General features: G+C 50.7%; 1 protein-coding gene across 1 annotated transcript in view; it reads right to left on the bottom strand.

Moving 5' to 3' along the window:
* Positions 1–5,058: 5,058 nt before the first annotated feature.
* LOC102449909 (uncharacterized) overlaps positions 5,059–16,123 on the bottom strand; it is a 33,744-nt gene continuing 22,679 nt past the window's right edge. The window contains exons 9-12 of the mRNA XM_075908244.1: positions 11,617–11,791; positions 8,142–8,395; positions 7,353–7,489; positions 5,059–6,665 (exon numbers count right to left, since the gene is read on the bottom strand). Of these exons, the coding sequence (XP_075764359.1) occupies positions 6,498–6,665; positions 7,353–7,489; positions 8,142–8,395; positions 11,617–11,791 (734 nt within the window). The 3' untranslated portion in view covers positions 5,059–6,497. The remainder of the gene's footprint in view (positions 6,666–7,352; positions 7,490–8,141; positions 8,396–11,616; positions 11,792–16,123) is intronic.

The raw sequence follows: 16,123 nt of genomic DNA, 5'->3' as shown, positions 1-16,123 counted from the left end.
GCCAAGTGTCTGAGAGTCTTGAGATAGAAATGTAGCCGTGTTAGTCTGGGGTAGCTGAAGCCAAATGCAGGACAATGTAGCACTTTAAAGACTAACAAGATGGTTTATTAGATGATGAGCTTTCGTGGGTCAGACCCACTTCCTCAGATCAAAATCTGAGAGTCTGTAATGCCGAAATGCTGGCTGTTCCCTCTGGGGGGCGCTGTTGCCTGAAATGCTGGCTGTTCCCTCTGAGTGGCCCATGCTGCATGAGGAGTGTGGGGCCCAAACGGCCACTTGCTCCCCCGCAGCGGCCCAGCTGAGTGGCGCACAAGTCAGCCAAGTGCCACGGTGGGAGGCGAATGGGGGCGGGGCGGTGACGTGTGGCGTGACAGCGGCTCCAGGCCCCACCCCCTGGCCGTGAACGTCACCGCCCCGCCCCCTTTCGCCTCCCGCCGTGGCGCTCGGCTGACTTCTGTGCTGCTCAGCCAGGCCGCCACGTGGGAGCAAGCGGTGCAAGCGACCATTTGGGATCCATGCCCCCCTCCCCCCCATGCAGCACAGGGAGTGCGAAGCCAAAACGGCCATTTGGGCTCCACGGTCCCCCAAGTGAGAGGCAGGAAGGGGAGGAGAAGTGAAAGAGAGGGGGGGGGGGAGGCAGGAGGAAGAGGAGGAGGAGAGAGAGAGAGATGGAGCAAGAGTGAGAGACCGGAGGCTCAGGAGAGAAGACCGACATGGAGGAGAGACCTGAAAATCCCATTTTATGATGGGCTAATCGGCTAGAATATAGAGATTATATAAAGATGATCCACACTCACATGAAAATGACTAATCCAGAGATTTATGATTACTATAGAGATGTATTATTATGCCCCTTTATTCAGCTCTGGTGAGGCCATATCTGGAGTATTGTGTCCAGCTCTGGGGGGGGGGCCCCCACTATGGACTCATTGGAGAGGGTCCAGCGGAGAGCAACCAAAATGATTAGGGGGCTGGAGCTCATGACCTATGAGGAGAGACTGTGGGTACGTCTACACTACAGCGCTAATTCGAACTAACTTAGTTTGAATTAGTTAATTCGAACTAAGCTAATTCGAACTAACACATCTAGAACTAAAAACTAGTCCAAATTAGCGTTTTGCTAATTTGAACTAGCACGTCCACATTAAGTGGACCCTGAACGGGGGTTAAGGCTGGCCGAAAGCAGTGCTGGCAGGGCATCAGATAAGGACTTAGAGCGTGGAGCTGCTGCCTCAGGCTAGCCAAGGGCTGTGCTTAAAGGGACCCGACCCCCACCCCGGACAGACAGTTCTCAGGGGTGCCCCGCTTGCAAAGCAGTCCTGGCTTGGAGTGCCCTGAGTGCCCACACTGGGCACATCACAGCACTCAGCCATCAGACCGGCTGCACTTGCCACAGGCTGCCATCTGGGGAGAAGGGGCAATTGGGGGGCTGCAGGAGAGGTTCCACCCCCAGAAGCCTGCAGAGCCAGCCCAGTCCTCCCCATCGGGGGCTCGTACCCCATTCCTCCCTCACCTCCTTCCACTTACCCTTCCCTAGCCCCCCCTTCCTGATGTACAAAATAAAGGACAATTGTGTTCAAAAATAGAAACTCTCTTTATTGAACAAAACTCGGGGAGACTGGGAAAAGGAGGTGGGAGAGGGGAAGAGAGAGGGTGGGAGAGGGGAGGGCAACTAAAATGATCAGGGGTTTGGAACAGGTCCCATATGAAGAGAGGCTAAAGAGACTGGGACTTTTCACTTTAGAAAAGAGGAGACTGGGGGGGAATAGGATAGAGGTTTATAAAAGCATGAGTGGTGTGGAGAGGGTGCATAAAGAAAAGTTCTTCATTAGTTCCCATAATAGAAGGACTAGAGGACACCAAAGGAAAGGAATGGGTAGCAGGCTTCAGACTAGTAACAGAAAGTTGTTCTTCACAAAGCAAATAGTCAACCTGTGGAACTCCTTGCTGCAGGAGGCTGTGAAGGCTACAACTAGAACAGAGTTTAAAGAGAAGTGAGATCATTTCATGGAGGTTGGGTCCATGGAGTGGTATTAGCCAGGGGGTAGGAGTGGTGTCCCTGCCCAAAGTTTGTGGAAGGCTGGAGAGGGATGGCACAAGACAAATGGCTTGGTCACTGTCTTCGGTCCATCCCCTCCAGGGTCCCTAGGTTTGGCCGCTGTCGGCAGACAGGCTACTGGGTTAGATGGACCTTTGGTCTGACCCAGTATAGCCATTGTAAACTCAGGGCTCAGGGTCGGGGGTCTCAGTGGACCACCTTGATTTTCATGCACACCTGCTCCTGGGTGGCCAGGCTGGCAGCTCTCCTGCCCTACACGGCTACTTTCCTGTGCCTAGTGCGGAGGTCGTGGACGAGGTCCACGATGTCCGCACTAGCCCAGGCGGGTGCCCGCCTCTTGTGGTCCCGGGCAAGCTTCCGGGAGCTGCCAGCCTGGTCCCGGGAAGAGGGAGAGGGCTGGGGGGCATCGGGTGGGTGGCTCGAGCCGTGCCAGGTACAGGGTCTGCTAGCTGGGTGCTGGCAGGCTTGCACCTGGCACGGGCATCGTAGCCAACCCGTGCCCCTTTAAGGGGTCCGGGGCCAGAAGGGGGGCAATAGAGTTTCCCTGGTGTTGGCCAGAGTGACCACCAGGGAAAGCTGGGGAGGGCTAGCCTCCCACTAGTTCGAATTAAGGGGCTACACACCCCTTAATTCGAACTAGTAAGTTCCAACTAGGCTTAGTCCTCGTGGAATGAGGTTTACCTAGTTCGAACTAAGCGCTCCGCTAGTTCGATTTAAATTCAAACTAACGGAGCGCTAGTGTAGCACCTATCAAAGTTAATTCGAACTAACGTCCGTTAGTTCAAATTAACTTTGTAGTGTAGACATACCCTAAGGGATTTGGGTCTGTTTAGTCTACAGAAGAGAAGAGTGAGCGGGGATTTGATAGCAGCCTTCAGCTTCCTGAAGGGAGGTTCCAAAGAGGATGGAGAGAGGCTGTTCACAGTAGTGAGGGACGGCAGAACAAGGAACAATGGTCTCAAGTTACAGTGGGGGAGGTCTAGTTTGGATATTAGGGAAAACTATTTCCCTAGGAGGGTGATGAAGCACTGGAATGGGTTCCCTAGGAAAGTGGTGGAATCTCCATCCCTAGGGGTGTTTAAGTCTCTGCTTGACAAAGCCCTGGCTGGGTTGATTTAGTTGGGATTGGTCCTGCCTTGGACAGGGGGCTGGACTTGATGCCTCCTGAAGTCTCTTCCAGCACTAAGATTCTATGATTCTATGTATCTACACTTCCACCATCCACCAGTTGCCCCTTCCTGGCTTCCTTGCAGACCCACCAGCAATAACTGACTTGCATTTCAGGGAAGACATTCATGTGTCCATGTCACTGAATTGTTCCTGTCAAAATACAAAACCCGGGGGGAAAAAAATCCAAAAAAGCAAAACATTCTGTTCGAAAAATTTCCAGAAACCATTTCCAAATGTTCCCTTCCAAATCATGTGTGTGTAGAAATTTTCCTTTAATTTTTACTGTTTTAATGTAAAATGTTTATAAAAGCTCAATGTCCCAACAAAACTTTTTGTTTCGGAACTGTTTTGTTTGATCTCAAATGATCCCACCCCAAAATTGCAAAGGACCTGAAAAATCTGCCCAATGCTCTGAGTCAATTTCGGTGGCACTTTTGATGGAAATGGAAAAAGCCAGAAGAGTGGGTTTGTTTTGACAATGTGAAAACAATTCATTTCCATAAGGTGCAAATATTTTGTTTTGATTGATTTCTTCTTCGCCTTTATGTGACATTGAAATCTTGATTTAAGAAACATTTTAATATTCGAGATTAGCAGATGTACCAAGCATTGCTTGGGTCTTTAACTGAAGTGGTTTTTTTTAAATAAATGGAAAATGTCCATGCTTTATCACAGTGATTGTATTTTTTTTAAATGAAGGCTGGAGTAAGGGTCTGGGGGTAAGGAGAGGTGTGTGTGTGTGGCAGGGGGATTAGGGCAGAGGACTGGGAGATGGGGGGGCTCAGGGCAGGGGGTGGGGTCCTTAGGGTCAGAGTATGGAGGTGGGGGCTCAGGGCAGGAGGAAAAATTATTTCACTAAGAGGGTGGTGAAGCACTGGGATGGGTTACCTAAGGGTATATCTACATTAGCTCGTTAATCCACGCTAGGTAGGCAAATGAGGCGACTGGAGTTGCAAATGAAGCCCGGTATTTAAATATCCCGGGCTTTATTTGCATGTTCCCGTCTGGTCACCATTTTGAAATTTCACTAGCCCGAACTCACTGCCGCACGGCTACATGGCATACTCCATGGAATGAGGAGTAACAGATAATTTGAACTAAGGACTTAGTTTGAATTAACGTTTCACTGCCATGGGTAGCCGCGCGGCCGTGAGTTCGGGTTAGTGAAATTTTAAAATGGCGATTGGACGGGAACATGCAAATAAAGCCCTGGATATTTAAATCCCAGGCTTTATTTGAAACTCTGGTCACCTCGTTTGCCTACCTAGCTCAGATTAACGAGCTAGTGTAGAAATACCCTAGGGAAGTAGTGGAGTCTCCATCCCTAGAGGTGTTTAAGCTGGGTTTATTTAGTCGGGATTGGTCCTGCCTTGGGCAGAGGGCTGGACTTGATGACTCCTGAGGTCTCTTCCAGCTCTAGGATTCTGTGATTCTAGAGTGTTAGAAGGGACCACATGGGAAATCAAGAGAAGTTGCAGGGCTCTGGAAATGAGGGGCTTTTACTGTACAAACATGATTTTCCAACATGAGCAAAATAATTTGGGGGCATTCTCCCTGCATCCGATACCAAGAGATTCCACCTTTTCATTCCCACATCACAACGGATTCTCTTCCCACACTTGAAATGTCTGAATTCCCCATTTTCCACCCTGCTCTAGTTTATGAGCACAACCAGCCTCTCTCTTCTCTGACCCAGCTTCTTCTCTGAGGTCAGCCTGCGCTTTTCCCATCCGTTGTCTCCAGGGCCTCTTACTGCATGCCTTCAAAATGGCAAATCTGGGCCCACCCCAAACTGAGAGATTGGTTTAAAAATCACAAGACATCCAAAAAACTGCAAGATGCCTTTATTCACTGTTTTGTTTTGGTTTTCTTTTTGTTTGAGGTTCTTGGGGTTGGTTTCCCAGTTTTCTTTCCCCAGCCTCCAGAGCTGGCAACCGGTATTTTCCGACAAAAGCTCAGATTCTCATGAGTCACCTGATTGCAGGGGCTCGATGCTTTGTGAAACCCACCCATCCTCATGGGACTTGTCCTAAGATCATGTGAGATTCGGGTCACTGAGTCTCACCATTGCCAAATCTTGAAGTTGAGACTTGCGGGGACGTTAAGGGCTAAATGTGTCCACTTAGGATATCCACCAGATGTAGAGGATGGCGGACATTGCCTGGAAAAGAAGCAACTCTTCGAAAGATTTGGAGGCTGTGGTTGAAAATCAGCTAAACTTGAACTCCCAGGGCTCGTCTCCACGAGGGCATCTCTGCCGCTATGTTCCCATAGCACCGAACCATAAAGCTTGAACTCCGTCCGATCTCAGACTTCAGGACTTCTTGCCCCAGGCCAACGTAAGAGACCAGAGCCGGGCACCGCTTATGGCATTTAGTCTCATAATTTTTAATCCTGTCTCATGATTTTAAAGCCCATCGTTAGGCAGCTCGCATCATAGCTCCTGCTAAGGTGCAAGCCTGCGCAGCCACGCACAAAAAGTTCTTCCCCCGCCCACCTCCTCTGGAGAGCCGTGCATCAGCACTTGCACAGCAGGCGGGTGATCCGGCAGATGGGGCCGGCTGAGATGGTGCGGTGAGGGAGCTGCTGGGCATGGGGGGGGGGGGGGGGGGGGGAGGACGCCTGCTCTGGTGGCCGGGGTTGCCACATGGCGGGGGGAGGCCAGGAATGGGACCTGCCGCATGGTGGCAGGGAGGGTGAGGAGGCAAGGTCTGCACCGGCAGCTGGGAATGGGACATGCTACTTGGCAGGAGAGTGTGTGTGTCTGCTCCGAAGGCCAGGAACATGTGTGTTAATAAATTGGGTGCCATGGTGGTGCACATCCAAACCAGTGCACTGTTGATGCACAAGCCAAAACTCCCTCCACTCATGGTTGGAAAATCTCAGAGGGGCCCTGGCTCGTGTGATTTTCAAAGCACTCTCCAGGTGTTCAAGCTGGCCCCATGATTCTAACTGAAATCTCATGATTTTTTTTAAAAAAACCATTTCATGAATTCAAGCTGATCTCCTGATTTTGAAACCTGTCTCACAATCTCCAGCTGAGTCGGGCTTTCTAAACTACTCACCCATTTTTAACTCAGTCTCAGGATACTGTTGGGCCTGGATCATGACTTGACTGCTTTGGGCTGGCCCCATGACAACTCCCCCATCCTAGTCCCACCCGGGCCACATTCCCACCCCCCGTGCTCCTCAGGTACCGCGGCAAGGGGACAAGTGGTGTGGCTGGTGTGGGTGGGGTACTGTGGCAGGCGTGACATGCTGTAAGCTCTCAGTCTGATTTGGGGAGCCTGCCCCTTATGGTGTCCCTCACCCACTGGACGGCTTTGCAGACATTGGCGTAAACCCCAGGCCGTCCCCGCAGGGCACAGACGGACGTTCCCCAGGAGACTATGCCCTGCAGTATCCCATTGCAGACCAGTGGGCCTCCGGAATCGCCCTGTGGAGACAACGCGGAGGTATCAGCAAACACAGCCACAACCCAGCACATGCACACAGCGAGCAGGGCCCGTTCCCTCCTACAGAGGGCAGCAGGGACACACACAGACACACACACAGCGGGATCCATCCCCTCCAGCAGGGGGCAGCAGGGACACACACACACACACACACACACACACACACACATATCAGGATCCATTGCCTCCAGCAGGGGGCAGCAGGGAGGGACACACACACACACACACACACACACACACACACACACACACAACAGGATCCATCCTCTCCAGCAGAGGGCAGCAGGGACACACACACACAGCTTGCCCATCCCTTCCAGCAGGGGGCAGCAGACACACACAAACACAGCAGGACCATCTCCTCCAGCAGGGGGCGGCAGGGGCACACGGAAAGGAAGCATTCAAAGATCAGAAATTGGCTCAGGTGGAGCCAGCTGGCTACACCTGCGCTAGGGATCGGACCCATAAGGTGGATGACGCAAGTAAGGCTTGGTGCGGCCTGACTGCTCTTCCATGAAGCCCAAAGCCAGGCTGGCACAGGGGCCGAGTGATGACTGCCCCTCCATAGCAGGCTGAGAAGGATTTGGAGTTCGCCGGGGACAGGAGAGTACTGAGCTGTGGGATCTCCAACACCCGGCGCCAGCCCCATTTCACCGAGGCCCCCTTACCTGACACGTGTCTACGCCACCCTGTTTCACGCCAGCGCAGAACATGTTCTCCGTGATCCTGCCCGGGTAATTCTGCTGGCACTTCTCCTGGCTGACGATGTAGAGATCCGCACACTGCAAGAGGGCCGGTAGCCGCTCTGGGCAATGACAGAATAACCAGCACTTATGAGTAGGGCACAAGACGCAAGGGAAGAAAAATCAGTGTAAGATCCTCTTTGCTGTAAACTGGTTCAGATCCACTGACCCCAATGGAGCTATGACCCATTGACCCAGCTGGGATCTGCCCCATTAACCCCAGCTGGGATCTGGTCCCATTCTTTTTCCCCAAAATGAAATTTTTGATGAGCAGAAAAGCCAGTGAAAAACGCTCCGAGCAAACCAATCACATCACTGATATCCAGCATTTTTGGGGCGATTATATTTCACTGTGATTTGAAGCAGGCCTGTAACAGTTTAAAATGGTGTTGAAAACAAAAGGGAAGAGAATTGCAAAGGGAAACGTGTCAAAGGGCAAAAAATCAGGTCGTTGGGTCTCAGTGTTTTCAAATGCAATGTTTTTTTCCTGAATCTTTTTTTTTCTTTCAGAAAGCAATGAAATTGTTTCACATTGGTGGGAAACTTTCCTGTTGTAGATGTGGCGTTTTTCACCAAAAATCACTTTGGTTGTAAAATTTCCCCCAGAAGTAGCCATAGGACTTGACAGTCCATTGATGAGGTCACCTTAAAGCTCCTCCCCCCCAAACTGAAGCCAATCTCAGCCTCTCCCTGTTATGCGCTGGCACCCTGTACCTTGGGGGGACTTGATGGTGCCCCATCCCGACACGCTGCATCGCATTCCTGGGGTGGGACAACGGGTCGCCAGGCTGATCGTGTGCACGAAGTTGTTGAGTTGAACAGGCTCATCCAACTCCAGGAGCATGAAGTCGTAGTCGTGAGGGCGGGATTTATACCGAGGGTGCACGAAGAAGTTGCAGATTCTTCGAGTCTGTTCTGTGGGTTCGCTTACCCGCAGATTATAATCCCCCAGATTCAACTGCACTGAGCTGAACGAAGGAGGGAAAAAGGAAGAGATGGATGCAAAGCTAGGAAGGAACAATCCGTGTCACACATACAGAATGGGAAGTGACTGTCTAGGAAGGAGTACTGCAGAAAGGGATCTAGGGATCAGAGTGGGTCACAAGCTAAATATGACTCATCAGTGTGACACTGTTGCAAAAAAAGCAAATGTGATTCTGGGCTGCGTTAACAGGAGTGTTGTGAGCAAGACACGAGAAGTCATTCTTCCGCTCTGCTCTGCACTGGTTAGGCCTCACTTGGGGTGTTGTGTCCAGTTCTGGGCATCACATTTCAAGAAAGATGTGGAGAAACTGGAGAAGGTCCAGAGAAAAGCAACAAGAATGGTTAAAGGTCTAGAAAACATGTCTGAATTGGGCTTGTTTGGTTTGGAAAAGAGAAGACGGAGATGGGACATGACAGCAGTTTTCAAGTATCTAAAAGGGTGTGACAGGGAGGAAGGAGAAAAATTGTTCTCCTTGGCCTCTGAAGATAGGACAAGTAGCAATGGTCTTAAATTACAGCAAGGGAGATTTAGGTTGGACATCAGGAAAAACTTCCCAACTGTCCAGGTGTGACGTAGTGGGGGTACTTGCTGGGCTGTGGTGACCCCTGCTGTCTGGAGCAGGACCCAGCAGGGAAAGCCTCACTATGCAAAGGTAATGCCGAACTTGTTGAACCAGACACCCCCCATGGAGAGGAACAAAGGAAGGTGGAGGCTGCCCTGGCTGGGGGGCAGGGCTGGAAGAGGGTTAGTTAGTTCCTGGCTGGAAGGCAGGGAATAAGGAGCTGGGGAGGGGGCTGGGACTCCCCTATCTCAAGGGGGGGCACTGAGGCCTCTTAGCCCCAGTTCCTGTAACCAGATTACATCTGTGCTGCGCTGTGCTGGAGGAGCAATAAACAACCCTCAATTCCACTGGCTGGTGCAGTCTGTTTGTGCCATTTCGGGGTGCAGGAGACGGGGAACCCCCAACGCGCCGTCACACCAGGTAATTATGCACTGAAATAAATTCCCTAGAGAGGTTGTGGAATCACCATCTCTGGAGATAATTAAAAGCAGGTTAGACAGACACATCTATTGGGGATGATATAGATAGTGGTTGGTCCTGCTGTGAGAGCAGGGGACTGGATTCAATCTCTCAAGATCCCTTCCGGTTCTATTATTCCATGATTCTATTACTGTATTCAAAGGTCATAGCTGGCAAGCAATTAGAGGTGGGCCACGAAGGAATTTTCCAATTTTGGGGCAGTCTTTGAGACCTCATCAGTTTGGATCCCTAAGAATTCAATTGGACTCTAGCCTCATCCAATCTTATTTTTTTTCTCAGTATTCACTTAGACGCCTCAGAGCACCATGGAGACACAGGTAAGGGCTGCATATTGGGCATGCCATGAATTAAAAGCATGCAATTTGTGACGCCGCCAACTCCACATAGAAGGAAGTCACTAGACAAACTCTAGAAAACCATGAGGAGTTGTTTTTTAAGCACTCGAAAGGAGTCAGAAAATACCAGGAAGCAAAATTTCCCACGAATTCAACAGAGAATTATATAGAATGTGTGTGTGTGTGTGTGTGTGTGTGTGTGTGTGTACAACCAAGGCGAGTGTAGTCACATAACTATCCACAAACAGCTCAATAGCATTGATGAACTCCATTCCGTGCCCTTCTTACGGGTTTAAAGATGGTCTCAAAGCTAACGTTTGAAATGACACATTGCACGGTGCACAGGCTTAGGGGAAAGGTTCTGTACATCGGGGTCCATGATCGAGTTATGGGAAATTCAGCGCCTTGCTTAGAAAGTCATAAGATGCCAACAGCACAGATTGACCCAGATTTGTGCAGGGCAGAAGCATTTGGGCACAGAGCTAGTCGAGGGAGAGCAGAGATAGGAAGGGGTGGGGATAACCACATTCCTTTGTGCACCAAGCCACGGTCATTAGCTCTCAGTTGAGCATGACCTCAGAAGGAATCACATTCCAGGGCTTCTTGGGCTGGGATCACTCCGATCTGCCAGGGAGAAGCTATTTGTGGAGGCTAATGAAATACTTTGCTGAAGCCAGGCACCCTTGGGAGATGCTGGGCTGTTGGGGAAGATGGCTAGAGACCTGGGCAGGGCAGGGGAGGGCAGGGAAGGCGGGTTAGGCAGCGAACATAAGAATGTAAGAATGGCCATACTGGGTCAGACCAAAGATCCATCTAGCCAGGGCTGGATTAAGACCTTTAGAGGCCTTAAGCACTGAAAAGATTATGGTGCCCCCCCCCCCACCATATGTAATTCAAAATAAAAACAATACTATACTGTAAAATCTCATTTTTTTTAGTGCCCCTGCTTTGCTGGTGCCCTGAGCACGTGCTTAGTCTGCCTATTGGGTCATCCAGCCCTGTGCACCGATATTGAGGTTGTGTGTTCTGGTGTGGCTGTGTGTCACCGTGGCACCCAAGTTATTAACACACACACGTTCCTGGCTGCCGGAGCAGAACCCCCCTTCCCTCCACTGCTATGTGGCAGGTCCCATTCCCTGCCCCAGCTGCCAGAACAGGCCCCGCCCTCCTGCCACATGGCAGCCCTCACCACCAGAGTAGGCCTCCCGCATCTGCCACGCAGCCGTGGCAGGTCCTGGCCTCCTGCCCTAGTGGCTCCCTCACCACCCTGTCTCAGCTGGCCCTGCCCACTGGAGCAGCGAGTGCTGCTGCTCTCCAGAGGAGGTGGGCGGGGGAAGAATTTTTTGCGCACGGCTGCACAAGCGTGCACCTTAGCAAGAACTCTGCCCGGCACGGAGGCGGCAGGCCAGTAGGGGGTCTCCTCAAAGGCATGTGCAGAGGGAAACTCGCCCCCACACTAGCCCTTGTAGCATTGCCCTGGTGGCTCGTGGGCAGGTTTTCCAGGGGCTGATGGAATGGAGTGGAGCCTCAAAGGTGCACAAGCCAAAACTCACTCCGCTCATGGTTGGAAAATCTTAGCAGGACCACTGGCGTCGGCGCGGGCTCAGCTGAGACAAGATGCTGGAAAACCACAGAGTGGGCAGAGGAGAGCCACAAAAATGTTAGAGGGCTGGAAAAAATGCATGAGGATGGGGCTGAGCCTTGGGGGGGGCAGAAAGAGAGGTGGACATGGATGGGGGACCCCAAAGGAGAAGGCAAGAACTGGGGCCGTTGGGTCATTCCCGGGCATCCTAACCCCACTCCCCCTGCACCCTTGTGCTGACTTACCTGATGTCTTTGCTGCAGTGTGCGGCAGTGAGCACCCACTTCCTGTCTATCAAGCTTCCACCGCAGTAGATGCGGTTGTCCTTCACGAGAGCCACCTGGTAGGGCCGCAAGCCAAAGAGGCAGGGCTTCCCCCCAATGACCCGGTTCCCAAATCCCTCTCCATCTGAGAAGGCATCTGCAACAGAGAGAGGCACATGTCAGGCATGAGCGGGGAAGGGGGCGGGGCAAGCATCAGTCAGGGCCCCACCGATTGGCCGGTGGCAGGACGAACACGCCCAGCCATGCAAAGGCCCAAGGCAATCGGAGGTTGTGCCAGGCGAGGTGTCTCTGTAGGGATGGGGGATGCTTTCAGGGCCAGATTAATTCTTTTGGGGGCCTAATTTTGTGCTGCTAGATTTTGTGGGGCCCCTTAGGCTCTGGGGTGGGCCCCAAAATCAGGGGATCAGTGTGCGGGAGAGTGCTGCTGGAGGGGGGAGGGCTCCAACTGGGGGTGCAGGTGGGGCTGAGGTTGAAGTGTTTGGGGGCAGGGGTCTCCTGGGTGTGGTCAAGGGGCCTGGATTGCAGGAGGAGTCCAAGGGCAAAAGGCTGGGGTGAGGGGCAGGACCAGGGTGGGAGTGAGGGTGAGGGAGGGACTCAGGGTGGGGGTTGGGGTGAGGTTGCTTACCTGGGGCAGCTTCCATTAAGTGGAGGGAACAGGTGGCTCCACGTGGCCCATGCTCGCTTGTAGGCAACTACCCCCTGCAGCTCCCATTGGCTGGGGATCCAAGCCAATGGGAGCTGCAGGGGTGGAGCCTGCAGGCGAGAGCAGCACTGGGACAGAACTTCCTGGTGCAGGGGTCATCATAGCCAAGTGTCTCTGGGGGGCAGAATGGTGCCACATGGAGCCACCCCCTCCCCGCCCCCGCTGAGATGCAGCTGGCCTGGAAGGCACCACACAGGGGCTTCAGTGGACGCAGTTCTGGGGGCCCCTAAAGCCCTTTTCTTAATCCAGCCTTGAGATGAGGCAAAAAACCTCTCTTGACCTCAGTACATGTATGTGACCAAGTTGCCCCGGTAGCAGGGACTAGACATGATGACCCAGAAGGCTCCATCATAAGAACGTAAGAACAGCCACACTGGGTCAGACCAAAGGTCCATTCAGCCCAGTGTCCTGTCTTCCCCAGAGGGAGGGATCACCCTAGGTAATCCTCACATGATCCTTCCCCTGTCACCCACCTCCAGAGAAACAGAGGCTGGGGACACCATTCCTACCCATCCTGGCTAATAGCCATTGATGGACCTAACCTCCATGAATTTATCTAGCTCTTTTTTGAACCTTGTTAAAGACCTGGCCTTCACAACCCCCTCTGCCAAGGAGTTCCACAGGTTAACTGTGTGCTGTGTGAAGAAACTCTTCCTTTTGTTTGTTTTAAACCTGCTGTCTATTCATTTCCTTTGGTGACCCTTAGTTCTTATATTGTGGGAATAAGTAAATAACTTTTCCTTATTCACTTTTTCCACACTAGTCATGATTGTATAGACCTCTGTCATATCCCCCCTTAGTCTCCTCTCCCCCTCGCAGCACCTCCCCCATCAGAGCGGGGGTGCTGTGCCTGCGCTGCATGGGGCACCTGCACTGGCAGGGACAGCCCAAAGTTGGTCACATGTCCCAGGTGTGAGGCCACCTGCCATCGGAATGGGTGGAAGTGGGGGTCAACCTGAGATTTGGGTCCTGGAGCCTGACATGTCTGGTTTCAGATCTCGGGTGAAGCATCCTCCCACAGCGATTTGAACAGGGTGAGAATCCAACAGAGGAGCCCTAACTCTGACACGTGAGCTCTGGGCTTTGAGATGGCCCTCAGCTGGGAACTGGATTCTTTGGATCCTGACTGGCCCGTAGACAGAGCTGGGAGAAGCTTCAAGACCAAGTACGATTTCCCCGACTTTCCGTCTCATGGGTCCGTTCATAGCTTGCATCAGTGGAGCATCTGGATATTAATGTCACATACCCCCAGCTGCGGTCTGTGTTGCTAGCCCATCTTGCAAATGCAGTGTTGCTGATGGACATCGGCCAATTCTTTCCAGTTGTTCAGATTCACCCTCCGTGGTCCATTTCCTTTCAGCCTCCCTCAGCAATAGTAATATCCCACATGTTGTGTTATCTGCGATGTTCTTCTTTCATTTCCCCCAAGACAGCTGACATATCTAGTGCCTTCCACAGCAGCCCTGTGTCTCTAGCTTAGTGTTTCTTAAACTGTGCTCCGTGGCACACTGGTGTCGGAGGTATGCCGTGGAGAACAACAGAACTCAAAATGGCCACCCTTAAAGAGGCAGGCGATCTTTTTTTTGCTCAATAACTTCCCCCCGCCCCCTTTTTTTGGTCAATAACTTTTCCCCGCCCTCTTCTCACCCTCCCCCCCCCCCCCCCCATTTTTTTGCTCATCAAAAAATCCTTGGTGTTCTTCATAAAAAAAATATTGTTTGGTGTTCCTCAGTTTTAAAAAGTTTAAGAAACACTGATCTAGCTAATAGCTCCACCACAGGTGTAAGTTCAGGGAGAGAGCTAGGTGGATAATTTCCAATGGAACAGTTTTTCATCCAAAAATGCCGTTTGGTCAAAATGGAAACATTTCACCAGGATAGGGGCAGTCTCAATGAAATCTTGTTTCAAAAAAAATTGACATAATCAAAGTGAGACGTTTCAATTTAGGTTTTGAAATGACTTTTGGGTTTGATAGTTTGCAGTTTTATTTAATATATTTTAATTCTTTACGAATTAAAAATGGGAACTCAAACCCTCCACAGTCTCCAAATGCAACATTTGTATCAATGAACAGAGGGGGGAAAGGGTTGGAAAATTCCATCTCGAAATTTCAAAATTCATCAGTAGGGTTCCAGGTGAGAATGAAAATACGTTTCAAAGTCACAAAAGAGCTCACATAAGATTCCAGTTCTTGCCTAAGTGCCCTCAGAAATCTGCAGGCGCATGAAGCAGGATTGTTTTCTTCACAGAAGAGGAGCTTGGGGTTTCAAAGGTTGAGATCCTGGATCCTTTTCCTGCAGAAGAGTTTACCAGGGGCATCATTGACTGGGATGCCCAGAAACTGTGTTTGGATGAACAATCAGAGTATCAGCAACACTGAGCTTTTCAATTTCTTCAGAACATTTGGGGTTATTTTTAATTTGGAAATTCTGCTGGCAGGCTTCTGTGGTGCTGTAGTTTGGATCCCCTTTTTCTTCTATAGGCGATGCTCCACTATGGGACTATATCTCCCACAATGCATCACAGACAGGGATTCCCATAATGCCGGTCAGCTCCCCTCGCCTTGGTGTATCATGGGAGATGTAGTTCAACCACAGAGCATGGTGAATAGAAGAAAATGGGGTCCTCAAGTCCCAGGAAGCATTGTGCCATAATTTCCAGATCAAAATGTTTCAGGTTTCCATTTTTTTCTGAACACATTTTTTTTTTTGTTCAGCTGAAAGAAGAAATCATTTGGCTTTTGGGATCAGGCAGTTGTAGGGTTGCTGGTATTTACTGCTTACAATTTCCTTTACCTGAGCAGGCAGAATTTACGTGTAAAACCAACTTGCTTTGGCAGGAATGACAAAGCATTGAAGGTAGTGCTGGTACACCTACAGGCAAGGGAGCCTAGTACTTTCCTTGACTAACTCCTGTTTTCAGATGCTGAAAGCTTCACCCAACTTCAACCCTTCAGGCTGCAGGGCAACTCAGTTCAGCCAAATCCAGGAATGAGGTTTGGAATCATAGGTCATTTGTCCAATGGTCAAACAATTGTCTGCCCACATTTTCAAGCACTTTAGCACCTTGGCAGCAGAGATTTCAATAGCGCTGGAGTCAGGGAGGTGCCTTTTGCAGTTCCCAAGAAAATCCCCACAGAGTTGTTCAAATTGTGACAAATTGCATGTGCTCAGGAGAGCTGATGGTTGGCCACTGACTGACATTTCTAGGCTTTTCCACAATACAAATCACTGAAACTCTCCAACTTTTTTCTTCCAAATGCAAAAATGCCATTTGGGCAAAGTTGAAATGTTCCGTGGAAATGAGTTGATCGTGATGCAAATTCTTTGAAAGAAATCAATACGAGTGGCTCCATGTGGGCCAGCCTCCACAGTCAAACTACATCTCCCGTGATGCCTCACTGCCAGGGACTCCCATGATGCACTGGCTTCTCCTTATCAAAAGTTGCATGGTGCTTCATGGGACAGGGAGTCTGGCATGCTCAGAAAAAGGCATTTTGATTTTTTTTTTCAATATTTTTGCATACATATTTTTTGGAAGGAATTCACATTCTATTAGAAAAGTCACTCGATAAAAGGGATACATTTCTAGGCAGGCTTTGAGACCTCAAAACCTCAGTGAAACAGACTTCCCCTCCCCTCGCCCAAAGGTGTTTCGTTTTGTAGGGAATTTCAAACTGCCTTCCTTTCTGTCCTGATTCGTGATGAAAACACATTGTGAAATCATGTTTCCCGGCCGGCTCCACAAACTGTAAAGACTAGTCAG

Source organism: Pelodiscus sinensis, chromosome 24 (assembly GCF_049634645.1).
Source record: "Pelodiscus sinensis isolate JC-2024 chromosome 24, ASM4963464v1, whole genome shotgun sequence".
Lineage (NCBI taxonomy): Eukaryota > Metazoa > Chordata > Testudines > Trionychidae > Pelodiscus > Pelodiscus sinensis.
Note: the sequence above shows the minus strand (reverse complement) of the source record. Positions and strands in the feature narration are given on the sequence as shown.